At 38.4% G+C, this 26,843-nt stretch overlaps 2 protein-coding genes across 2 annotated transcripts; both read left to right on the top strand.

Annotated features, from left to right (window-relative positions):
• The first annotated feature begins 6,770 nt into the window (after positions 1 to 6,770).
• On the top strand, positions 6,771 to 9,462 carry LOC122008191 (F-box protein FBX14-like). The gene is made up of 4 exons (XM_042563822.1): positions 6,771 to 7,414; positions 7,545 to 8,100; positions 8,180 to 9,056; positions 9,160 to 9,462. Exons 1-3 carry the CDS (start codon positions 6,870 to 6,872, stop codon positions 8,936 to 8,938), a joined length of 1,860 nt encoding a protein of 619 aa, XP_042419756.1. The 5' UTR covers positions 6,771 to 6,869; the 3' UTR covers positions 8,939 to 9,056; positions 9,160 to 9,462.
• Positions 9,463 to 12,593: 3,131 nt separating this feature from the next.
• LOC122008190 (uncharacterized membrane protein At4g09580-like) lies at positions 12,594 to 17,845 on the top strand. Its single transcript, XM_042563821.1, has 4 exons — positions 12,594 to 13,054; positions 16,696 to 16,966; positions 17,080 to 17,250; positions 17,433 to 17,845. The coding sequence occupies exons 1-4, from the start codon at positions 12,810 to 12,812 to the stop codon at positions 17,562 to 17,564; spliced, it is 819 nt and encodes a 272-aa protein (XP_042419755.1). The 5' UTR covers positions 12,594 to 12,809; the 3' UTR covers positions 17,565 to 17,845.
• Positions 17,846 to 26,843: the final 8,998 nt, after the last annotated feature.

The raw sequence follows: 26,843 nt of genomic DNA, 5'->3' as shown, positions 1-26,843 counted from the left end.
TTAGACTTCTTAGAAGTCTTAGTCACATTTATTGCAAAAATACTCTTAGGGATGACTTCCCTAGTATTTTTGGCTTGACCACTAGACCTAGGGTTTGTTCCATAACTATATGGAACTCTATGGTAAAAGGGCACATCCTTCTTAGCCTTTGGTTTGTATCCCAAACCTCTATGGCCATTGGATGACTTTTGTACCCCTAAACCTAGGTTATGCTCATTTTGCCCTAATAGGATATTTTCCATCCTTTTTAGGGTCTTTTCCATTTTATCAAGTCTTGACCTCAAGACTTGATTTTCCATCACTAAGTCCTTAGTTTTTTGTTTTCCATTAAGTTCATGAGCATTTTTGTGCCTAGGCTTGTAGATACAATCCTTAGAGTTCTTGCCTAGACTTTTACTTACATTCCTAGCCTTAGGTGTAGTAGTTTTAGCATGAAAAGCTATATGTTTTTCTTTAACGCTATCATGCTTTCTATTTTCATGGTAAATAGCATTAAAATGATATAAGTTAGAACTATCATGCTTTTTACCATAATGTAAAGGGGTAGGCTCAATAAATGTTACCTTCTTCTTTACCTTGGAGGCTCCCCCTTGACGAATGCCTCCTTGAGCCTTGACCATCTTCTTCCCCTTGGGGCATTGACTTCGGTAATGCCCTTTTTGATTGCAAGAGAAAAATATAATATGCTGCTTGCTCTTCTTTGTGTTGGGGATGATCTCCTTGGGCTTCGCCTTGCCCTTTTGTGCCACTTTGCCCTTCTTCTTGGCCAATTTAGGACACTTGCTCTTGTAGTGTCCATTTTCCCTACACTCAAAACATATTATATGATTTTTATTTTTAATTGAAATATTTATACCTTTGCTTGTAGGGGTGACATCTTTTCCTTTGGATCCGGAGGTAGAAGCTTCCTCTTGATCGAACCTTGATTCCCCTCCATTTGATTTTTCTTGACTTGTGGAGGTAGAAGCTTCTTCCTCCCCTTCTTCTCTTGACCCGGATGTAGAAGCTTCTCCTTCTTCTTGATCCGGTGTCACCAAGAATTGCTCCCCCTCAATCCTAGAGGTGGAGGCTTCATCATCTTGAATATGAAACAAGGAGTATGCTCCCTCCTTGTTCCCTTCGTTGCATTCCCTTGAGGATGAAGCTTCTTGGATTTCTTCTTCTTCGGAGGTTGAGCATCTCTCAACCTTGGAGTCCTCCTCTTGATCTTGCTCCAAAGAGTCACCCTCTCCGGATTCTTCATGATCTTGTACAGTGGAGGGGATCTCTTCATGAAGCTTGGCCAATTTGCTCCATAGTTCCTTTGCATCTTCAAATTCTCCAATTTTGCAAAGGATGGTGCTTGGCAATAAATTGACCAAAAGCTTGGTCACTTTTTCATTGGCCTCGCACCTCTGGACTTGCTTTTGGTTCCACTTGCTCCTCTTGAAAACTTTACCCTTTGAATTTCTTGGAGTCTTGAAACCTTCCATTAGAGCAAACCATTGCTCTATCTCCATCATAAGAAAATTTTCGATTCTTGATTTCCAAGAATCGAAACTCGTAGAAGTGTATGGTGGAGCCACCCTTGTGTCAAATCCAAGTCCATCTTGGAATTGCATCTTGAAGTTGAGCTTGATAAAGTCTTGAACTTGAAGAATTTGCTCCAACTTCTTCACCCTCTAGCTTTTCTTGTTACGCTTGACCCTTCCGGTGATGATTCCGGTGAAGAGCGGCCTCGCTCTGATACCACTTGTTAGGACCAAAAGTAGCTAGAGGGGGGTGAATAGCTCGTCGCGTTCGCTCGGTGCTCGGCGTTGCTTGTTCCTTCAAAGATGTGCAGCGGAAATACAAAGAAACAATCACACAACGCTAACACGGTTGGTTTACTTGGTATCCACCTCACAAGAGGTGACTAATCCAAGGATCCACACCAACACACACACCCTCCACTAAATAAAACTCTCCTTTATGGTAACTACCAAGGGCGGAGAAGCCCTACAAGACTCAATACAAGAAGAGAGGGAAAGGATACAAGAAATACAAGCTTACAAGCTTACAATGAGTATAAACCCTAACCCTAGCTTCTCTTCTTGGCTTTGATCCGCCTCTTGACTTGGAAAACTTCCAAGATCCTTCAAGAACTGGCGATCTGAGCTTTGTGAGTGCTGTGGAGGAGCTGGCGAGAAATCTGGAGTGAATCGGAGAAGAGATGCCGAAGGAAATGAACGCCTGCGGCCTTTATCGACGCCAACGGTCGGATCCCGATCGATTCGAATATTCCCAATCGATCGGGGAGGCTTTGGATCGATCCACGGATCGATCCAGAGCGCCTCTGTGCTCTGGAAAAACGCCTGGATCGATCCACGGATCGATCCAGCGCTTATCGCGCAAAGCAGCCGCGTCCCAATCGATCCACTGATCGATTGGAACATCTGGATCGATCCACGGATCGATCCAGAGGCTCTCTGTTCGCTTAGGAGAAGCCTGGATCGATCCACTGATCGATCCAGCTCCTGGATCGATCCACTGATCGATCCAGCTCCTGGATCGATCCACTGATCGATCCAACACTTGGTTTTTGCCCAAAACCAAGTTCCAAGCCTCTCAAACCAACATCCGGTCAACCTTGACCTGTTGGTACATCATGCCTAGCATCTGGTCACTCCTTTGACCTGCTAGGACTTCCCACCAAGTGTCTGGTCAATCCCTTTGACCCACTTAGACTTTCCTCGTGCCAAGTATCCAGTCAATCCTTTGACCTACTTGGACTTCCCAACACCAGATGTCCGATCATCCTTGATCCATCTGGATTTTCCCTTGCCTGGCTTCACTCACCAGGCCTTTCACCTAGCTTTACTCACTAGGGTTTTCCATCTGCCTAGCTTCACTCACTAGGGCTTTCACCTGGCTTTACTCACCAGGACTTTCACCTAGCTTCACTCACTAGGGTTTTCCTTCTGCCTGGCTTCACTCACCAGGACTTTCACCTAGCTCCACTCACTAGGGTTTTCACCTGGTTTCACTCACCAGGACTTTCACCTAGCTTCACTCACTAGGACTTTCACCTAGCTTCACTCACTAGGGTTTTCCTTTTGCCTGGCTTCACTCACCAGGACTTCCCTGTCAAGTATCCGGTCAACCTTGACCTACTTGACTCTTCTTCAATCAATTTCTTATTGTCAAACATCTAAACTCAAACCAAGACTCAGCTTGGTCACCCAGGTCAACTTTGACCTGAGGGATGTTGCACCAACACTCTTCCGCAGCACCTCGTCCCTCGGACGCACCGCGTGTCGTCCTTCTCGCAAGCTACGTCTTCCACTCGAGTACCTGTGCTCCTAAGCTCCTGCACACTTAGACACAAGGTTAGAAACACACAGAACCTAACTTAACTTGTTGATCACACCAAAACAACCTTAGGGTTCCAACAACTAGGTTTTTTTGCTTGTGCAATGGTTCCAGTGTTGTTGCAGTAAATAGGTAATGCTTCAACAGTGGATGGAACCACACCAAGTTCGGTAACAAACTTCTTGATTCAAACTGCTTCCGAAATTGCAATGTATTCTCCCTCACAGGTAGAATCTATAATAGTATCTTGTTTGGAACTCTTCCAATTAACTATGCCTCTATTTAATATGAATATAAATCTAGACTGGGACTTGGAGTCATCCTTGTTCATTTGGAAATTGACATTCATATACCCGCGTATGATCATATCACCATCTTTATACTACTAAGAATATATCCTTAGTTCTTCTCAAGTACTTAAGGATTATCTTGACAGATGCTCATTGATCCATTCCTGGATCTGACTGGTATCTGTTCGTAACACTCAGAGCATACGATACATTGGGCATTGTACATAACATATCATATATGATAGATCATATTGCAGATGCATAAGGTATCTTATCCATATAAATCCTCTCATCTTTTGTGTGTGAGCACATAGACTTCGAAAGGTGAATTTCATGCCTCATAGGTATGAAATTTTTCTTGGATTCAGACATGCTAAACTGTTTTAGCACTCTGTCTATATATGTTGACTATGAAAGATCAAACAACTTTTTCGGTTTATCTTTATAGATCTTCATTCCTAAGATATAAGTTGCTTCTCCCATATCTTTTATGAAGAATGTCGTGGACAACCAAACTTTAACTGACTATAGAACTGACACATCATTTCCTATAAATAATATGTCATCAACATATAATATTAGGAATATGATTATACTCCCACTAATCTTTTGATACACATAAGATTCTTCTAGAGTTTCACTAATCTTTATTTTAGCCTCACAACCAAACCTTATTTCATCACGACTTGTTTTGACATAAAGATCTCGTTTGTTTTTGTTCTCTTTTACCTTAGGCACAACAATAAAAAAAATCCTATCAAGTAATTTACCTGATTTATCATTGTGGATTTTACATCTCCTTACGCTAAATCCAACCTTTTTAACATATGACAAATAAAATTGATATGCATCTTCTTCTGTCTCAAATTCCAACCCCATTTGTGGTATATCCAAATCTGTTTCAATGTTCAAGCCTATAAAATCAAACAAACAAAACAAAATATCTAAAAATGGAAATTTGATATATTGAAGCTCAATACATTCCCAATATGAATCTTATTACATTCATCAATAACATCAAAGTTATCTTCCTAACTAGCTTCATTTCCTTTAAAATTCAACTAAAGACAACTCATATATTCACCCTCCATGATAATTACTTTAATCCGACAAAGAAAAATAACAAAGTTAAGGCTAAAAAAATAATGACAAAAGAAGCATCTAAAAACATTAATTCTATGTCAAATTTCTGCATGTCTAACTTCTCTAAAAGCAACGACAAAAGAAGCATCTAAAAATAATAATTTTATGTCAAATTTCTGCATGTCCAACTTCTAAAAAAATAGCAACTCAAAGGGGCATCTAACATGAACTATAATACATCTAACCAAATCGACTATAGTTCAAAGGATTTGCTTTCTGAGAAGGATCGGCAGCACAAAAAAAGAATAAGTAAGGAGTTTTTCGACAACAATTACCTAATTACATTGGTGAAATGGTAGAAGCAACAACCGAAAAGATCCTCACTTTCTTCCACACGGTTGGGAGGTTGCGGAGGTCAGGGGAGGGAGGTCGTTAGGGGGGGGGGGGCCGCAAATGCTGGAGGCCGTTGGAGGGAGTCGATGTTAGAGGGAGGTTGCAGGATGTCGCTGGAGGGAGACGACATTGGAGGGAGGGCACAGGATGTCGCTGGAGGCCATGGGAGGGAGGCGACGTTGGAGGTCGAGAAGTTAGGGTTTTACTCGTTGGCACATGCACACGTTTTGCCCACGAGAGGGATTTTATACCAGATATATAGTCCAGTGGGGACCAGGAATAAGGGGTCCAGAAGATCCCTCCTCTTTATTGTGCATCACATTTCACATAAAAGCTTAACATTAGTGATATGAGTTGTATTAAGTTCAAAACCCAAGTCAATTATCTCATATATAAGTCAATCATCTCATATTCCCATTTCAATATCATACAAACAGAATTACCATGGAGGAGTTTTGTTGGTAGAAGAGTTTTAGGACTTAGGTCGTGGAGGAGCTTCGCGGCATCACTTCTCTGCTTCGTGCGCTCGTGGAGTTCCCGCGTGCGTGGGTGGAGGAGAAGGGAGAAGCGACGAGGTAGAGGAGAGTGGAGAAGCGGCGAGGTGGAGGAGCTTCGCGACATCACTTCTCTGCTTCGTGCGCCCGTGGAGGAGAAGGGAGAAGCGGTGAGGTGGAGGAGCTTCGTGGCGTCACTTCTCTGCTTCATGCGCCCATAGAGGAGGTCCCGCGACCGTGGGTGGAGGAAAAGGGAGAAGCTGTGATTCTCTTTAGGTTAGGTTTGAGGGAAACAACGATTCTCTTTAGATTAGATTCAGGTGATAATAATTTATATTTTTTTTTTCTTTTTTGTTTCCACATAAGATATACTGATTGGTTCCATGAAAAATTTGTACTTCTCATTCCCTCTAACTATCATTTTTCAAAGAAACTCGAGAGAAACCTGAGCTCCCTCCCAATATGGCGAAACTCAGAGAAACCTGAACTCCCTCCCAATATGACAAAACTCATTTTATTTAACATATCATTCACAAGGAGAGTTAGGATATGACAATCAAGTGACAGAGTAATTTATTTATATGACTATATTTGATAAAACTATACTTTTAACTATTATTTTATATATTTATTGAAGGATCATAAATTTATTTTTATTTAATTAAAAATAAATCAAATATTTATTTGTAAGTTTAAAATTTTATATTTGTTATTATGTAAAAGGTCTATTAAATGAATAATATTAAATAACTTATTAAATTAAATAAATAAATTTGTAAATCATATTTTTTTTCAATAAAATTTTATCAAATTTATAAATAAATAAAGAAGTTCTATATCAAACTCTAATTAAAATATAAATCTAAATAATAAAAATAATATTGTATTTGTTAGTAAATAAAAATAAAAAAATGGAAATTTTAAACAATTAAAATGAAATCTAATTAAAAATTTAATACTATTTAAAAAATAAATTAAAATTAAAATTAAGTTAATCTCGCATTTTAATAGCTTTTAGCAAATAAATTTTGGCAATATAAGTTTTGGTTTGAGTTCGCTCATTTACAAGTTACAACACAAAACTTAAAAGGGTGAAGTAGGCGGATCCAGTTTTGGGATCCGATCCAACTCAAGATCCGATAAACCCAAAGGTTTCGTCGTTTCGATTCCGCTTGCGCTCTATCCCGCCTGCTTCCTTCCTCTTCCTCGGCCGCAACCACAGAAGGCAATTAGGGTTAGGGTGTCTCTCAGGCGGTAGCTATTCGGGTGGTGAGGAGGCATGGAGGATCCCAATGCTACGACTACGAGCCAAAGCCACTGCCAGGAGGCAGCACTGGAACAGAGCAAGAGACCAAGCCACCGGACCAAATCACACGAGCTCGAGTTGCCGGAGCATGTGCTGGAGAACGTGCTCCAGTTCCTGGTCTGCCGGCGAGATCGGAACGCGGCGTCGCTGGTGTGCCGATCTTGGAAAAAAGCCGAGGCGCAGACCAGGCGCGAGCTCTACGTCGGCAACTGCTCGTCCGTGTCGCCGGCGCGCGCCGTCCGGAGGTTCCCCTGCGCCCGGGCGCTCGTGCTCAAGGGTCGTCCCCACTTCACCGACGTTAGTGGCTTCCTCTTCTTGGACGCCCGCTTCTCCCCCTGGCTCGCCGCCATGGCGACCGCCTATCCCTGGCTCGAGCGCCTCTGCCTTAAACGGATGACCGTCTCCGACTTTGAGCTTTCCATCCTCGCCCGTTCCTTTCCCTCCTTTCGCGATCTCACGCTCATCCGCTGCAGCGGGTTCGGCACCCGCGGTCTCGCCGTCATCGCTGAGCTCTGCAGGTTATCCTCTCTGGTCCATTCCCGCCTTGAGCTGATTCAAAACACTAAAACCTAATTTCGATGATCCACCCCAAGAAATCCAAGATTTAGATCAATTTTTCTTCGAATGATGGTCCCGATTTTCTTGCAGGAACCTGAGAATCTTGGATCTGATCGAGAACAAAGTGGAGGACGAGGAGGAGGAGGATGTCGTTGACTGGATCTCGATGTTCCCGGAGACAACCACCTCTTTAGAGTCGCTGTCGTTCGAGCGCGTGAATTGGGCGAACTTCTCCGCCCTGGAGGCTCTAGTCGCTCGATCGCCCTCCCTCCGGAGGCTGCGGGTGAACCGGAACGTATCCCTCAGTCAGCTCCGCAGCCTCATGGCCCGGGCGCCGCAGCTCACCCACCTCGGCACCGGTTCCTTCTGGCCAGGCATCTACGATTTCAACATCGCCGAAGATTTCAACGTCGCCGAAGATTTTAACGTCGACAAAGATTTCAACGTCGCTGACCTCGAGCAAGCCTTTGTCTCGTCCAAGTCGCTCATTTGCCTATCAGGGTTCCTCGAGGCAGCTCCTGAGCTGCTCCCGGCTATCCTCCCCGTCTGCGCCAACCTTGTCTCCCTCAATTTAAGCAATGCCCGCATCACCGCTGAGCAGCTCAAGCCTGTCATCCTCAAATGCAACAACCTCCGCACCTTCTGGGTAATTCCACCATTCTTCCACACGAGTAGCTCTATTTATCAATCCAAATTTAGCCTTTTGAACTCTGTTTATTCTTCAGGTTCTTGACACAGTTGGCGATGAGGGACTACAGGCGGTGGCAAAGGCATGCAAGAACCTTTGTGAACTCAGAGTGATTGCTGCCAATGTCATCGATGGTATGGAGGTCTTAGTCTCTGATGCTAGTCTTCTGGCAATCTCAAACGGATGCCGCAAACTCCAATCGATCCTGTTCTGCTGCCGGAGAATGACTAATGCTGCCGTTGTAGCCATGTCCAAGAACTGCCAGGATCTAGTTGTATTCCGCCTCTGCATCATGGGTCACCACCGCCCTGATCACATCACCGGGAAGCCCATGGATGAAGGCTTTGGGGCCATAGTCATGAACTGCAAGAAGCTAACTAGGCTCGCTGTCTCTGGCCTGCTCACTCACAAAGTGTTTAAGTACATTGCAACGCATGGGAAGTCAATTAGGACCCTCTCAGTGGCATTCGCCGGAGGCAGTGATTTGAGCTTGAAGTATGTGCTCGAAGGCTGTCACAGTTTGCAAAAGCTGGATATTAGGGACAGCCCTTTTGGTGATGTAGGTCTACTCTCAGGGATCCACCATTACTACAATATGAGGTTCTTGTGGATGTTTAACTGCAAGCTAACTTTAAGTGGTTGCAAGGAAGTGGCTCAGAAGATGCCTAACTTGGTAGTAGAAGTGATTGTGGATCGGACCAAGTACCTCGACAGCGATACCGTGAAGAAGTTGTATTTGTACCGGTCCCTGGAAGGTCCAAGGGATTATGTGCCACCATACGTCAACATCTTGTAGGTTTCTCACTTTCAATTGAGATGCAAGGGAGAAGAATTAGCCATTTTCGGTTCTAGGTTGTACCAAGGAGCTCATCATGGTTAGAGGACCAGAAATGTGATAAAGCAAAGTGAATTTGGTGAGCATTTTCTATAACTCACTGGATTATACTCTTTCACCAAACACGAAGAGGATAAATTTATTGATGCCCTATTGATTTATTATTTTCTTGTATAATTCAGCAATTGGAATGGCACCTGAATTGTGGATTATTGCCTATGACCTGATCCATTTGGAGTTACTGCAAAGACAACTTTCTGCAACCAAGCAATCATCGTAAGTGAAAAAAAAAAAAATGGTGTCAAGGAGTTTCGGATGGATAAATGCAATCTTTAGTCTCCAGGTTGTTCTTATTCCTTGTACTCTGGAAATTGAAACTTTACTTTGTTATCACTGGATTTCATTTTACTTCCATGATCTTGTCAAGGTGACATTATGGAACTTACTTTTCATTTTCCTGTTTTTTGGGAGCATTTCCATACTTTAAATGAAGAGTTTCACATTTTTCTATTGAATTCCAGTTCCATCTCCATTATTTTAGTATTTGGTTGGTGGCAAATGCATAAAGAATCACTTATTTGAACCAAAATCAAAATTTAGTTGACTTATTGATTGTTGAATGCTAGACAAATGAACAGCGTTTTGCCCAAGATCAAATCACTCAGTCTATTCAATGCATCTGATTCCAGCTCACTTTTAGCATTGATATAGTGGTGTGATTGTTCTTCTTGAAGTAAACTCTAGTTCCTTATCTGCCTACTCCATAATACTGTTCCTTGGGCAGTGACTTTTTGCATAAAGATTTTTTTTTTCTGTTTGACATTTCAATGATGGAGAAATTGTGATATTCTCAACCATAAAAAATGATTCTTAGCTTGTTTCTTTTTTCCTTCCATGTTTCCACTTGATGCATTACGCAGAAGTTTATCATTTGTGCAAAGAAAAAGAAAAAAGAAAAAAAGAGTTCTTCCATTCATTGGTCAAGGAAGTTCAACTAATCTGATTTTGTATTTACTTGTCTGTCATCAATCATTTGAGAAAAAGATGATATCGCTCTATTTATCCCAAATGGCTTAGTATCATCGGTCCCACGGCTAGATACAAACAGTTAAGTTACGGAGAATATTTTGTCCTAACATAGCAGCACTTTGCATGGGAAAGTTAGATATCCAAGGATGTATTTTTACATCAGAATTGACAAATACTAGTACCTTTGCGTCAACCCAATTACCCAAGACTCTCTGTCATCATTCATGACTTCCTATTACTTAGCTAATAAAACAAATGTTATGTCGATGAACTGACCACAAAGAAAGAAGAAACCTTTTTTTTCTTGTTCACGAGCATAAATTCTCTGAAAAGCTTGTGTGGCTTTTTTTTTTCCTTTCAAAGTTTGACGATGACTGTGAATTCCTATTCTGCATTAATTCCTATTCCTTTTAAAGTGCCTTATTCATCTTTTAAAGTTTTGCTAGCATTGTTATATGGACAAGAACACATCTTGAAATCACTTCCTAATTTCTATTCATTCTAACAATCTACTACTTGATGCACCAAGACTACATGGATCTGCAGCCATTTTACATTTCTAGAAAAAGTTTTGAATTATTGCGACAAGATCGATATCTGCTAATGAGTAATAACACTGTCTAGCTATGGAAGCAGAAGCCATCAACTTCAAAAACACAAGGTTAATATTCCCTTTTTTAATATGTTGATAAGAACACTATTCTATCTCTAACATCTCTTTGACACATGTGTGTCATTATATCTCTAACAAGTAAATTCATAATTAAGAACATTCAAAAAAGTATTAATAATACATGCCCAAACAAAATAGATACAGCATGACAAAAATATACATATATACTATTAAATGTTGCTCCATGAATATGCCAAGCTGTATAAACTTTTTGATATCCAAAATTTTAAATAATTTAACAGAAAATACATGTGTGCAAGAAAATGGCAGAACCTTAACTATTGTTTATCCCTCTTGGTGAACCCTCTATCCTAATGGAATAGTCATTCAAGCAAAGGAAAGTTTCTACCTTAATGTTGGGGATTTATGATACCAAAACATGAATCGAAGTTGATATTCATGGTCCTAACCCCAATTTGTGCCTTCCCTTGCTAATTTACCAAGAAGAAGCTCAATATCTAGTTATCTACCAGTATCGATAGTTGATAACTCCGCTTAGGATTCATTGGTTGGTCATGAGTTTTTTCATATATTATTTAAGATTATCAATAAATTATTTAATCTCGATGCATTTAAAATAATTTTTTTCATAGTTCCATATAAACTATAAAATATTTATTTAGAAATTATGACTTATATATTTTATTTTAATATCTTTTATTATGACTCAGGACTAATCCACGGCACGTAGTTGACTTTTAATACTTGCTTAGCGTATCGTCCCATTGTGCATACGTAATGACTTCAACCAACATTCAGCTAATTGCCAGCCTCCATTTGTTTTATTTTCATTTAATTATGTTTATTGATCAATTTGGTGTTTTGGTCCTATCTTTACGGATGTGTATACCATTTAATAATTTATATGACTTGTTTTTTAAAAAAGTTAATGATTAATATACACATGACATGACGAGCAATGCGTGGATCGAACATACCATGTTAAGTACTCCACCTTCTCTTCCGGGCAGTAATTGCAACGTGAACGCTCAACCTGCATATAGGATGATAATTTCATTCGATATGCAGGTGGATAATTTCATCCGAATTTGATGGTAACTTGATATCCATCTAAATAAAAAAGGATATTTTCTTATTTAAATAGAGAAAGATATAAAGAGAATTTTATATAATATTATAATAAATGGATATATATATATATATATATATATATATATATATATATATATATATATATATATATAAAAGGCTCATTTTTTTTGTGGAAAAAATAATTTTTAACCTGTTTTTCACCTTGGAAAAAATAAAACTTAGTGTACGTCTTTATTTCAAGGAATACGGGACGAGAATGAGCAGATAAGTAAATAATTTTTTTTTAAAAAAAAATGAGAATAATAGGACGTAATAAGATAATCGATAGGATATGAATATCCAAATATTTGACAGGTATGAAAGATGGATATGAAAGTTAAATACATGGTAGATATAGAGATGAATACGAGGATAAATATAATAAATGGAATGGATAAAAAAGATATAAAATCTTACCTAAAATTTAAATCCTAATCGTTGTCATCTCTACCGTTATATCCATGTTTTTTTTAGATTTTTTTAATAGACAGAATTTTTTTTTAAAAAAAAAAACTTTTTCTTAAAAAAAAATTAAAACAGTATGTAATATATTTTTATTTCAGTTTTATTGAAACCTATTATATAATTTTTTAATTAAGCTGAAATGTTTTTAAATAAATTTATATGACCATTTAGATAATAAAAGAATGGTGTATTATATCTTTAATTAAATATTAAAATATATATAAGATGTATTTTTAAAAATAAATAGTATTTAAATTTTAGTCTAAAGTACAAACTGATATATTACCGAAGAAAATTAACAAAATAAATAAATGTATTTTCGGCACGTGTTCAGAGATAAAACGCACTCACCGTCTCCTCTCTTCTCCCCTTTCTTTCTCCTCCCAGGCCGCCCTTCGCTGTCGCATCTCTGCTTCCCTATTTCAGAATCAAATCCGTCTATTTTAGGGCTTCCAGATCCCCAATCCCTCCACCCGTGGGATCACGCCCCGATCTGGCCTCCTTTGATGAAGCAGCGGCGGCCGCTTCTTCTACGATCGATCTAGCGCGTCGGTGCTGGCCGCAATCGCTCCAATGGCGCCGGTGAGGATCGTGATAGGACGCGACGAGGAGAGCGCAGTGGAGGACTCACCCACGCCCAAGAAGCCCATCAGGGTTGAGTCCAGAGTTTCGCTCACCAAATGGGAGGCGACCGCGGCCGCAGCCGTCTTCTTGATCTTCTCTGTTGGCCTGGTATGCATCTTCATCACTATGCCGGAGGCCGAGTATGATAAGATCCTCAGGATTCCTAGGAATCTCTCTGATCTCCGCGTCCTCAAGTAAGTTCCCCTTTCTCGCTTCTTGCTGCAAAGAACGAAAAAAAATCTCATTTTTTAAAAAATATTTTTCTTCTTTTTTTGTCCTCCTAATGTAATGCTATTAAGTTTGTCTGTATTTGCATTCGTCTGATCATATTTTGAGATACATGCATACCTATGTAAAATCATACATGGATATTTTGCTTTTGTTGGGAATGAGAAATGCATATTCCTAACAATTGTGAGGGCATAATCGTTTCATAGACTACAAGAATACTATATATGGCTGTATTGATGACTGGGGTTGCTGCTAGAATTGATGAAAATATATATTATGATAATGATGACTGCATAATGGTTGGGGGAGGCAGTGGCAAACTGGCCATAGTTGCACGATAGTAGAAATGTGCCCCCTCGGGCGTAACCGAGTTGGTACTCGGGTGATTGAATTGCATTACAGGAGCAAGGTTCGAATCCCCAAGGGTTCATTCCCTTAGGGAATAAGTTCCTCCCACCTAAGAGGCCGCTCGGTACCGTGATTTACCACCCTTCCACAGGCCTTGGGGCGTGTCGTGGAGGGGTGCGGTGAGCGTTATCGCCTTTTACATCACAATAGTAGAAATGTTGTGGCAAACCCATTCTGCAGAAGTTAAAAGGAGGTCACTACCTTCTCCCAAAAGCATAGATAAAATCTAACCTTTCTGAATTTTTACCAAAAACCAAGTTTTTGTGAATAAGGTATTTTTTCTGTATATTCTGAAAAATTAAACCAAGTGTCTTTCCCCGTGCGTTCCTTCCTTAATATTCTTTTCTTATCTTCCTTGGCACTTAAATTTTGAATTCTTCTTTCTTTCTTTTCTCCATGTCACTTTCTTTTTGTGTAACATCTGAAATATCACAAGTTATATTTAATTGTTTGAGAAACTAAGCTAAATACATCACTTGACCATCTTTCGTATAAATTCTTTTAGTTTCATGTGCTAAATTCTCTTAGACTTCTGATATTAGATTTATATGGCAGTTAAGGTTTTTGATTAGATTTTATTATTTCTAATTGGCTTTCCTCCTACTCATGATGCTATGATAAATATTGCAAACTCTATATAGACCCTAACAGTTTCCTTCTGTCCACTCCTTATCTCTTTGTTAATTTAAACACTCAGTCTTATTTAAGTGTCTTAATCTAGCTTTAATGGTCAAATTGTGTAATCTGCTTTTTTGGAAAATGAGCTCGAGTTGAGAACTCTTGTGGTGATAGAGGGTTGCCACAAGTGAATTGTTGGTTGAGTTCATAAATGTTGCGTAACAATGTATTATTTTATTGTGCTTCTCTATAATTTGGAAGGACCTTTAATTCTAAAGGCTCAAATTAGTTACTTCCAAAATTTGTCCACTTTTTCATTTTGTAAATGCTATAACAAATTCAAACTAAGGCCATTGCTTGAGTAATTAGTTAAAGTTAAATTTTTCTAGGCAAGTTCATAGAGATTTTTTAACCATTATAATCTATCTTTTCTGGATGGATCTAATTTTTCAGTTTGAGGATGGTGTCATAGATGTTTTTCTAGGAACACAATTAAACTCGGCTATGCAGGGCATGTTAGAGATCCCATATGAATGATGTTTTGGTGGTGTCTGATATCACATCTCTATGCTAGTCATTAAGGCATTTTATTATTGGATGAAGTGTAACTAATAGACCGAAGGAGATGTATGCTTGTAGTTATGTGGTTATGTTTGGTAGTTTGATTTCAAAAGCGACTACAATGCCCATTGCCTTATCTTCTCAAATTCTAGTCGATTGATTTGTTAAGTTGAAAAGTTGGAAGGATATTGCATCTTAAAATGACTAGTCACTTAGGAGGGGTGACCTTTTTAATATATAGATGTCACGGACTGCCATAATTGTCCATGTGAGACAATGGGCATTGAGCATCCTTAGTTTACCATGCCCTCTCATGCTATTATGACTTTGAGGTATAAGTTTGATTCTGTTACCATATCAAACTCAAAGAAGCCTAATTCAACTCAAAATGTTAGGCCCTTGTTAGTACTAAGAGTTCCTAAGAGGTCTCACTTAACTATGTCTCAGTAATGAAGTAGTGACTTTTAGGGGGTGTTTGGTTTAGGGGAATAGGAGTGGGGAATGGGAATGAGAATCATTGATTGTCATTGTTAATGTTTGGATTATAGGAATAGGAATACAAATAAGGGAATGAATCCTTGAAATTGGGTAATAACTCATTCCCATGTATCTCCCCTTCAATGAGTCATTACCCTATTTTCATCAATCAAAATATTCATTTATTCCAAAAATATCCTTGACCTAAAATTAAAATTTTCTCCTTTAATATCAAATATCAAAATATATTTATTTATTTTTTCTTTCATATCACTTCTCTCTCCTTGTTCTCTCTCATCATATTTTCTCTCTCATCATTTTATCACACACTTTCTCTCTCCTTAATCTCTCCTATCACACTCTTGACTCTTTTTCCTTTTTTTCTCATTATACTCTCTCTTTTCAATCTCTTCCATCATACTCTCTTCCTTCTTTTTTTCTCATCATACTTTCTCTCTCCTCAATATCTCCCATCACACTCTCTTTTCTCTTTTTTTTTTCTCATCTCACTTTCGTTCTTATCACACTTTTTCTCTCCTCAATCTCTCTTATACAGTCCCTCCTTTTTTTACCTCAACACACTTTCTCTCTCATCATACTTTCTCTCTCATCATACTTTCTCTCTCCTCAATCTCTCCCATCACACTCTCTTTTCTTTTTTTTTTCTCATCACACTTTCGCTCATATCACACTTTCTCTCTCCTCAATCTCACTTATACACTCCCTCCTTTTTTTATACCTCAACACACTTTCTCTCTCATCATACTTTCTCTCTCCTCAATCTCTCCCATCACACTCGCCATCACACTTTCTCTTTCATCATACTCTCTCTCACCATACTTTCTCTCTCATCACACTCTCTTCTCATTTTTTTCTCATTATATTTTTTCTCTTTTCATCCTCTCCCATCATACTTTCTCTCACATCATATTTTCTCTCTCATCTCCTCTCATCATGCTCTCTTCTATCACACTCTCTTTTCTCATTTTCTCTCATCACACTTTCTCTCTCTTCATTCTTTTTCATCATACTTTCTCTCTGATCATACTTTCTCTCTCATCATTCTCTTTCATCATATTTTTCTCTCACATCTAATTTTTTCTCTTATTTTCCTTTAAGGGTAAAAAAGGAAATTTTGATTTATTCCGATAGAAAATATGCAACTAGCCAAACATTACTTTTAAGAGTGATATCCATGCTCATACTCATTCTCATTCCACAATATAATGATTCTCATTCTGATTCCTATTATTTGGAAAGAACCAAACGCCCCCTTATACTTTCTCATAGTCTTGTGTGGAACCCAAGGCTGTCCAATTTAAGCCGAAGTGTGATGGCATGTAGGCACTAACATGGGACTAGAGGAGTAGGTGACATTTAAACTCTCTCATGCCCCCTCAATTCTGGCATTTCTAAAGGTGAGAGACTGACTTTGATTTCCTGGCGAAGTGATCCCTTTTCCATGTCAAAATGTTAATTCTCTGCTCTTTTGCATCCTTGAAGGTATTAATTTTTTTCTCTTTTCAATTCTCTTTTGCAGAGATAACTTGGCCATGTATGCTAGAGATTACGAAGCCAAATTTATATTAGGATATTGTTCCATCTACATCTTTATGCAGACGTTCATGATACCTGGTACCATATTTTTGTCACTACTAGCTGGAGCTCTTTTTGGGGTCATAAAGGGTGTCATTCTGGTTGTTTTCTCTGCAACATCTGGCGCTTCGTCCTGCTATTTTCTCTCCAAGTTGATTGGAAGGCCTTTGATTAGTTGGATGTGGCCTGAGAAGTTGAGATTCTTCCAGGCAGAGGTATTGTAGAGTTTATCAACTGTAACTGCTTCCAAGACCTGTGTTACACATCTTGATTAATTGATGAAAAAGATCAGCTCAACTTAGAATTTATAATTCTTTCCCCATTGCAGATAGCCAAACGCAGAGACAGGCTGCTTAACTACATGCTCTTTCTGAGGATAACTCCATCTCTGCCCAACACATTCATAAATTTGGCATCTCCAATTGTTGACATTCCTTTTCGGATCTTTTTTCTTGCCACAGTGGTTGGACTTCTTCCAGCATCTTATATAACTGTTAGAGTAAGTATTCATCATCTACAGCAAGATTGCCATTTGCATTGTCATTCCATTTGTTTATCTGCCGACCTTTAAAGCGATCCACTTTTGGCTGGGTGGCCACTCCATTTCCATATTCAGCTTAGCTAAACACTTAGATGAATGTTAAGTTATATTTGCGCTCATTTACATACTATCTTCTTCAGGCTGGTCTGGCTCTGGGCGAATTGAAATCAGTTAGGGATTTATACGACTTCAAAACCTTTGCAGTTCTGTTCCTTATCGGATTTATCTCTATATCACCAGCCATTCTAAAGAGAAAGCGAGCATATGGATGAGGCTTTTGAAGTAAGTGATCTTTTCTTTTCTTGAAAAAAAACACAATGTAATTACAGAAGTTTTTGTTGGGCTGCTGGCCTTTGATCCTCTGCCATGGCTCAAAATGCCTTGAATTTGTTTCATTGACTATTTGCCAGGTAACAGGATAGCTTGTAGATTTTTGTTTTTTTTAAATGTACGTTTGATCAGGTTACCCAACAAAAATTTGTAATAGTTAAGCAGTAATATCAAGATTTAGCCCCTTGTTTGTAGGATTGCTTGGGGTTGAGAATTTTACAAATGAGTTTCTTAACTGTAATATTTTGTTCTGGACCTTCTGGTTTCTCATCAATGATTCCATTTTATAGAGGCGTGCCCTGTTGTTGCACAAGGTTTTGAAGGTAAGTCGTGTCTTCGTTGGGACGCTCCTTTTTTTTACCGAATATTTTTTTTTATCAAAAGGTGTCACGTCCTTTTATAAAAGGACACAAATATTCTCCTCTGCATTCGCTTCTGACACCGTAGCTATTATACACATGTATATTCCGCTTAAATTTTAATTCTGGGCTGTATTGCAGCAGCTACAATGTTCCTTAGCTGCTACGATTATATTCTACCAGCTATAATTTTTATATTCTACCAGCTATAATTATACAACTATTATTGCGGTAACAGTGAGTATAATATGAAAAAAGATTTAAGATTAAAATTATTTGGAGCCTTTAAAAATAATTTAAATAACGTTATTTTGAACTTGAATGTTAGAGACCATAAATTATAACTTTGAGTTGAATAATAATACATATAATATATCAAATTAAAATTTCTTTAGAGATCTGCAAAATGAAAATTATAATGAATCAATTTTATTATATCAAATTAAAATTTGTTTAGAAATCTATAAATGATTATAAAATGAAAATTATAACGATCTAATTTTATTATATCAAATTGAAATTGATGTACAAATGATTATGAGATGAAAATTATAATGATCCAATTTTAAGCTAAAAAATATAGTTTAAATTTTTTTTTTTTTTTTGGAGGACCCGAATAATTTTAATTTTAATTTTAATTTTTTTTATGTTAAAGTAACTATAAAATTCTATAATTTTATACTTGTTAAATGTACCGACAAACTCAGTATTTAGACAGTAGAGATGTATCAGAAGCAAATATCATATTGGAGGATAGTTGGTAATTACATAGGGATAAAGTGGTTTTCTTTCAAACGGAAGACATAATTAAAGAATGCTGGGCTTCTGGATTGATTGTCACATGTGATTCCCGATTTATTTTGATGGTCGGTGGAAAACTTTCATAGGATCGGACCGGTTACCCTAGATTTAACATTATCCAGCATGATTAATCATTTTTTTTATTGATAAAAAAATAAAATGGAGTATTAACTTTTGCCAATCTATTTATACCCCAAAAAAATTATATTTATATATCTCATTATTCATTTTCGTCGCCATTTTAACTTAAAAGATACCTTCAGATCTACAAAATAAGTGGAGGTGCAGCTGATATCAAATAATAGAAAACATAGCTAACAAAATTAAAATTTAGATAATATCATCGAATAAAATATATATATAAATAATTTTAACAAGATAACCCTAAACCCTGATTTTATATATATATATATATATATATATATATATATATATATATATATATATATATATTAGGGTATATTATATATAATCAGGGTTCAAGATTTTAAGATTTAGGAGTTAAGTTATAATTAATTTGAGTCAATAAAATTTTTCTTTAGAGTTCAAACTTCCTTCTTATAACCCAAGATTAAAAATTTTAAATACATAGGATATATTATATGTATTTAGAATTTAAGATTTAAGGGTTGTATTATAATAGATTTAAACTAATAAAAAAAAATTTGGTATGGTTAAAGTTTTTCTCTTCGATTATAATGTTTAAGATAAAAAATTTTAAATGCTAACGAATATATATATATATATATATATATATATATATATATATATAATTAAAAAAGAAAAATAGATCATTTATTTTTCTTCTCTTGTCTTTTATTTTTCTCCAAGTAAACACAACACTCCTCTCTTTATCCGTGTGTGCACTGGTAAAACTTCAGTGTCATGTTGGCTCTCTTGGAATATACTTTCGATGCCTTTTCTTATCACGAACTTTTTTTTAATTAGGTGTTTAATTTTTAGGATCCGATTAATAAAAAAAAAATGCCCATCTCGGCTTTACGAAAATTGTTCATCTGCCATCCTAATAAATGAGGAAATGCAAATGGATCCTCCTCCAAATAAATACAAATAATATAATATAGAATGCTACCCTTGCAATTCTAAATAAGGACAGAGCTGCCTACAATAAAATAAAAGAGAGTAAATATTTAAAAAAATATTTTAAATAAGAACCTTGCCATGTTTCCGTCCTCCCATGGTCACCATTTAAAGATAAAAAAGTCATCTATAATTTATCTCTCAATAAATAATTGTGTAATCAATTGTGTGGAATGTTCACGGTCAATGTATAATCCTTTGATATCAAAAATAAATATTTAAAAATTAAGTTTTAAATATGCATAGTTTGTGTTCCTAATTGTCAGATAAAAGAAAGACCATTTATCTTTAAAATTAATCGTGCAAAATTTAAATACCTAAAAAAAGAGACAAATATCAAAAGGGCACTCTATATTTATCAAATTGTCAAATGGACAATCCTTTAAAAAATTATCTCACTTTTTGAGAATATTCTTACTTTTAACATTATCATAATAGCTATAACTAGCTATTACAATTTATAATAACTACCGAGTAGCTATTATACTATGTAATAACTGATATTTGTTGTAGTATATATTTTAGTACCTACCTAGTAATTTTTATAACTATTCAAAAGTAATTTTGATAAATTTAAAATAATTTTAGTGAAGTTTAAATAATTTTGATCAAATTGGTAAGAATATTTTGATATAATAGAATTTAAGATTTAAAATTTATAGGATTCAAGATTTTAGAGTTTAAGATTTTCGGTTTATGTTGGAAATGTGAATGGAATAAAGAGATGGAGACGAAGAGACTCTATTGTGCATGAGTTTAGTCCCACATTAGAAGTCTCTTGGCTTTATTGTTGGTTTAAATTATGACACATGCATTGACGTTGTAAACATATGCATGGGGAGAGACTCTCTCACGCGTGAGTGCGCAGGGGTGAGTGCAAATCCAGGGCCCGGATTGTACCAAACTAAGGTTGACTCGTGCGCGAGCACGACTTGTGCATGTCGAATGCTGGACCGGTTGAGGTAAAATTTACCCAAAAGAATGAACCAATATATAGCCACTTGAATCTTGCTCAAGGATGTAATGGAAGCATTAATATGAAATTAATACTGATTCCGTAACGTCTCGACATTAATGGCGGCATTAAACTCATTAATGGTGATTTCGTAACGTCTCAGTATTAATGACGATATTAATCTCATTAATAATGATTCTGTAACGTCTCGACATTAATGAAGACATTAAACCCATTAATGACGAAATTAAACTCAGCATTAAATGATCATAATTTGATCATTTATTGCAGGCAAGATGAGAACTCCTATATAAGGAGGCTAGATCTTAAGCAAAGGGAAGGAAAAAAAACGAAAGCAAAGCGAAAGCAAGAGAATTCCTCCACCTTCGTTCCCTGATTCTTTTCTCGCAGTCGTGCATCCGCTCGGCTAAACTATTTGTGATAGCACTCAGGTGCATTCTCAGTTCGCCACGAACAACCAGTGCTTGGTTGCGTTCGTGGTCTTGCCGTTGTATCCTGGGAAACAGACGATCCGAGAAAACCTCGAAGCACAGCCGGAGGTGGGACGAATCTGTTTCAAGGAAACTACGTCGATCGCAGGCCTCGGTCCGGTGCTCTGTTTGTCCACTCGGTTGGACTCTTCATTTGCTGGGTCGGCCACTCGCCCTTCTGATCTGCCCGACTGGTATCCCGCTCTGCCTGTCTATCCTTCAGTCTGCTCGGACGATCTGATTGCTCAGACTCTTAGGTCAGAAAAACCAGCCCCTGTTGGCAGCCTGAGATTATCTGCTCAGGTCATCTTAACTGTGAGTTGAATTTAATTCAAGTATTTAGATTCAACTAATTTCCTGTAAATCTCCGGCTACAGATTGTTTGGTTTCCAACAGTCTTGAAACAGATTCGATTCTGTTGAGATGGCCACGGAACGAAATGTTGAGGTGCAACAGACTCAACATGTTTAAGCCCCCTCCGCCCCGATTGGAACTGTGCCAATCAGTCATGGGGAAAGGCCAGAGAAGTTCAGTGGACTGAACTTCAAGAGGTGGCAGCAGAAGATGCTCTTCTACCTGACCACACTCAATCTGGCTCGGTTCTTGACCGAGGACCCTCCCAAACGCACTGAGGATGCTGATGCGCAACCCATCAGTACAGTGGAGGCATGGACTCATTCCGAGTTCCTTTGCCGAAACTACATCCTCAACTGCCTTGCCGACTCGCTATATGCTGTGTATAGCATGAAGAGTATGGCTAAGGAACTGTGGGAGTCCCTAGACAAGAAATACAAGACGGAGGACGCAGGGGCAAAGAAGTTCATCGTGGGCAGATTCCTGGACTACAAGATGATTGACTCCAAGACAGTGATCAGTCAAGTCCAGGAGCTTCAGGTGATCTTGCACGAGATCCACTCAGAAGGGATGGTTCTGAGTGAAACCTTCCAAGTGGCTGCTATCATCGAGAAGCTGCCTCCCGGCTGGAAGGATTTCAAGAACTACCTGAAGCACAAGCGGAAGGAGATGAATGTGGAGGAACTCATCGTTCGACTTCGCATCGAAGAAGACAACAAGAGTTCAGAGAGAAAGTTGTTCTCTCCGGTTACTGTCAAAGCCAACGTGGTCGAGCACGGACAAAGCTCGAAACGGAAGAACCCCAAGTCTTCCAAGATAGGACCCAAAGGAGGCATCAACAAGAAGAAATTCTCTGGGAAGTGCTTCAACTGTGACAAAGTGGATCACAAATCTTCGGACTGCAGAAAGCCGAAGAAGAAGCATGAGGCCAACCTGAACGAGGGACCAGAAATGGACGACCTCTGCGCTGTGGTCTCTGAGCTGAACCTGATCGGTTCAAACCTGCGACAATGGTGGATCGATACTGGAGCCACTCGACATGTCTGCTGCAACAAGGAGCTGCTCCACAACTTCGAAGAAGTCACTGGAGACAAACTGTTCATGGGGAACTCAGCAACCTCGGACATCACGGGCCAAGGAAAGGTGGTGCTGAAGATGACCTTGGGCAAGGACCTCACTCTGAACAATGTGCTGTATGTTCCGGAGATTCGGAAGAATTTAGTGTCCGGATCACTTCTGAGCAAGCATGGCTTTCGCATTGTTTTTGAGTCGGACAGAGTTGTATTGTCCAAAAATGGGATGTTTGTAGGAAGAGGCTATGTATCTGATGGGCTGTTTAAGCTCAATGTAATGGCCATTAGGCCCAAGATAAATAAAACTGAAAGCTCTTCCACTTATATGCTTGAGTCTTCGTGTTTGTGGCATAGTAGACTAGGACATGTTAACTACGATATATTACGTAGATTAATAAACATGCAAAGCATACCTACATTCCACCTTGACCCAAAACACAAGTGTGAGATTTATGTTGAAGCGAAAATGACAAGGTCATCCTTTCAACATATTGAAAGAAGTAACGAACCACTTGACCTAATCCACACTGACGTGTGCGATCTAAAAGGTACGCCAATGCGTGGTGGAAATAAATACTTCATCACTTTTGTAGATGATAACACAAAATACTGTTATGTGTATCTTCTCAAAAGTAAGGATGAAGCTATAGAGAAATTTGCTCTCTATAAGAACGAGGTTGAAAACCAGCTTAATAGAAAGATTAAGGTGGTTCGAAGTGACCGAGGCGGTGAATATGTGTCACCGTTCGCTGAGTTATGTGCTGAACATGGGATCAGACATGAAACAACAGCTCCTTATACTCCTCAGCAAAACGGGGTTGCTGAGCGAAAGAATCGAACTCTTAAGGAGATGATGAATGCTCTTCTATGAAGCTCTGGATTGCCAGAGTTTATGTGGGGGGAAGCTGTGTTAACAGCTAATTACCTTTTAAATAAGGTGCCTCAGAAGAAAATAGATAAGAGCCCTTATGAGTTGTGGAATGAAAGACAACCGTCCTACAAATATTTACGAATGTGGGGGTGTCTTGCCAAAGTGTTGGTGCCTGATCCTAAAAGGATTAAGATAGGATCAAAGACTGTTGATTGCATATTTATTAGATATGCACATAACAGCAGTGCTTATCGATTTTGTGTGTATGAGTCACACATACCGGAGATACATAAGAACTCGATAATCGAATCGAGAAATGCCTCTTTCTTCGAACATGTGTTTCCATATAAGACCCGTGAGGATGCTAGCTCCTCAAAACGGGCGAATGAAACACAAGGTGAAGAAGAAAATGATGACAATGAGGAACCAGTGGAGGTTGAGCCTAGACGGAGCAAAAGAGCTAGGGTAGAAAAATTCTATGGATCGGATTTTATCACTTTCATGTTGGAGAGTGAGCCCCGTAGTTACTCAGAAGTTGTAGGCTCTTCTGATGGACCTCACTGGAAAGAGGCAATTGCATCTGAGATAGAATCTATCTTGCAAAATCACACTTGGGAACTTGTGGATCTTCCTCCGGGAAGTAAACCACTAGGTTGCAAGTGGATTTTCAATAAGAAAATGAAGTCAGATGGCACGATCGATAAATACAAGGCCAGATTGGTAATCAAAGGATACCGACAACGAGAAGGCCTTGATTACTTCGATACATACTCTCCGGTATCGAGAATAACTTTCATTAGAGTATTGTTGCTATTGCTGCTCTATGGAATCTCAAAATACATCAAATGGATGTAAAGACAGCTTTTCTAAACGGGGATTTAGAAGAGGAAATCTACATGGACCAACCTGAGGGGTTTTCTGTGCCAGGACAGAAAAACAAGGTATGTAGATTGGTGAAGTCATTATATGGCTTAAAACAAGCGCCAAAGCAGTGGCATGAGAAATTCGATAATGCCATGAAGGAATGTGGATTCAAGATCAATGAATGTAATAAATGTGTCTACATGAGAGTCACAGAGAGTGACTATGTCATCTTGTGTCTCTATGTAAATGACATACTTATCATTGGGAGTAATGATAAGAGAATCAAATCCACAAAAGATATGTTGAACTCAAGATTTGACATGAAAGACATGGGCCTAACTGATGTGATTCTGGGAATCAAAATTCTTAGAACGACAGAAGGACTTGTTCTTAGTCAATCCCATTACGTGGACAAAATTCTTGAAAAATTCACCAAGGGTGATACTGCTTTGGCACGAACGCCGATAGATACGAGTCAACATCTATCGAAAAATTGAGGTGAAAGTATCTCGCAGATAGAGTACTCTCGAGTGATTGGAAGTCTGATGTACTTGATGAGTTATACTCGACCAGACTTGGCCTACGCAGTAAGCAAATTGAGTAGATACACGAGTAATCCCGGTGTTGAGCACTGGAAAGGGATAACAAGAGTACTAAGGTACTTGAGGTATACTCGTGAATATGGACTGCACTATACGAGATATCCTGCTGTAATCGAAGGATACAGCGATGCAAGTTGGATATCCGATATAAAAGACTTTAAGTCTACGAGTGGGTATGTCTTCACTCTAGCAGGTGCAGCCATTTCCTGGAAATCTTCTAAGCAAACCGTAATAACCAGATCCACGATGGAATCAGAGTTTGTAGCTCTTGACAAGTGCGGTGAAGAGGCTGAGTAGCTACGGCAATTCATAGAAGATATTCCACGATGGGCGAAACCGGTGCCGGCGATATGCATACATTGCGATAGTCAATCAGCAATCGGTCGAGCACAGAGCCATCTGTATAATGGTAAGTCTAGACATATACGTCGTAGACACAATATCATTAGACAACTACTCTCAACTGGAGTTATCACTGTTGACTATGTGAAGTCAAAGGATAACCTAGCGGATCCACTAACCAAAGGGTTAAATCGAGAGTTAGTTGCAAGCTCATCACAGGGAATGGGCTTGATGCCGTTGTCAGCGATCAGTGCAGAGGACACCCAACCTATGCTGACTGGAGATCCCAAAAACTATGTTCAAAGGGACAACTAATCTGCGCTGACAAGACACACTGTGGGGGTAGCCCAATGAAACAGTGACTAGACGAGGGTAAGCCAATGGGTTTTTAATGATAAAAAAAGAGTAGTTGGAACTCTTGAGGGATCACCTATGTGAGAAAGAAGTGGGGCCGCTTCGAAGAGAATTGGAGGCATAATTCTTAGAGCTTCTCACAGAACCAGGCGTGTTCATGGCCAAGAACGAACACACTCATGAGAACTAAGTTGTATCAGGGAGAGTCTTGGGTGAGATTTGTCACTGCTTACATAGACGTAGGGGCGTAGTTACTGTGGGGCGGGAGGGTGCGATCGCACCCCCTCAGATTTAGAGTAAAAAAAAATTAATATGATTAAAAATAAAATAAAAAACATTTATTTATAAATCTAAAAGTATGTGGGCTTTTATGTAAAACTCCAATCAAAAGTCAAAACTTGCGGCGTGTTTTAATTGCTCTCTCTCTTGTCCAAAAAAGTTATCTATCTTTTCTCTTGATTTTTCTCTCTGCCGCCGAAGCTTTTATTTTTCCCTTTTCACTATTTTTTTCCCTATCGGCGAAGCTTCTTCCCACACAACATTATTTTTTTTCCTCTTCCATTTTCTTCTTCCTCCACCATTACTCTTTCCTTTTTCCTTTATCCCATGTTCTTCTTCCTCCCCTAATTCTCATCTTATTTTTCTCTAATCTTAATTTTGCCCTCAAAATCCTCCGTCGCACATTGTCGTTGCCATCCACATCATTGTCGGCCTGTCATCGCACGCCGCTGCCAACGCCGTTATCGTTTGCTGCCAACGCTGCCATCATTGCTTCGCTACTATCGCTACTATCGTTTGCTGACAACGCTATCGACGCTCCACAATAAATTTCTTTTGATTGAGGTAAAATTTTCTTACTTGATTTCTTTCGATTACGAATTTAAGTATTGAAAAAAATATGTAGTGTTAATTTTGCATATATTCATATTTTTGTTTGTTATTCAAGTATGTTAAATGTTTACACATATTGAGGTGATAAGTACATTTGATGTTTGATTTGTTATATGAATGTGAGGAATGTCATTAATGATCATTCAAAAATTTGATCAATTGA

This window comes from Zingiber officinale, chromosome 8A (genome assembly GCF_018446385.1).
Source record: "Zingiber officinale cultivar Zhangliang chromosome 8A, Zo_v1.1, whole genome shotgun sequence".
In the NCBI taxonomy this organism is placed as follows: domain Eukaryota; kingdom Viridiplantae; phylum Streptophyta; class Magnoliopsida; order Zingiberales; family Zingiberaceae; genus Zingiber; species Zingiber officinale.
Note: the sequence above shows the minus strand (reverse complement) of the source record. Positions and strands in the feature narration are given on the sequence as shown.

Bases quoted from the DNA above. Each gene is read 5' to 3' on its own strand.
- LOC122008191 (XM_042563822.1), top strand. From the start codon at position 6,870: ATGGAGGATCCCAATGCTACGACTACGAGCCAAAGCCACTGCCAGGAG. The intron at 7,415-7,544 runs GTTATCCTCTCT...ATTTTCTTGCAG, and splicing joins GTCATCGCTGAGCTCTGCAG to GAACCTGAGAATCTTGGATC. The intron at 8,101-8,179 runs GTAATTCCACCA...TTTATTCTTCAG, and splicing joins ACAACCTCCGCACCTTCTGG to GTTCTTGACACAGTTGGCGA.
- LOC122008190 (XM_042563821.1), top strand. From the start codon at position 12,810: ATGGCGCCGGTGAGGATCGTGATAGGACGCGACGAGGAGAGCGCAGTG. The intron at 13,055-16,695 runs GTAAGTTCCCCT...TCTCTTTTGCAG, and splicing joins TCTGATCTCCGCGTCCTCAA to AGATAACTTGGCCATGTATG. The intron at 16,967-17,079 runs GTATTGTAGAGT...TCCCCATTGCAG, and splicing joins TGAGATTCTTCCAGGCAGAG to ATAGCCAAACGCAGAGACAG.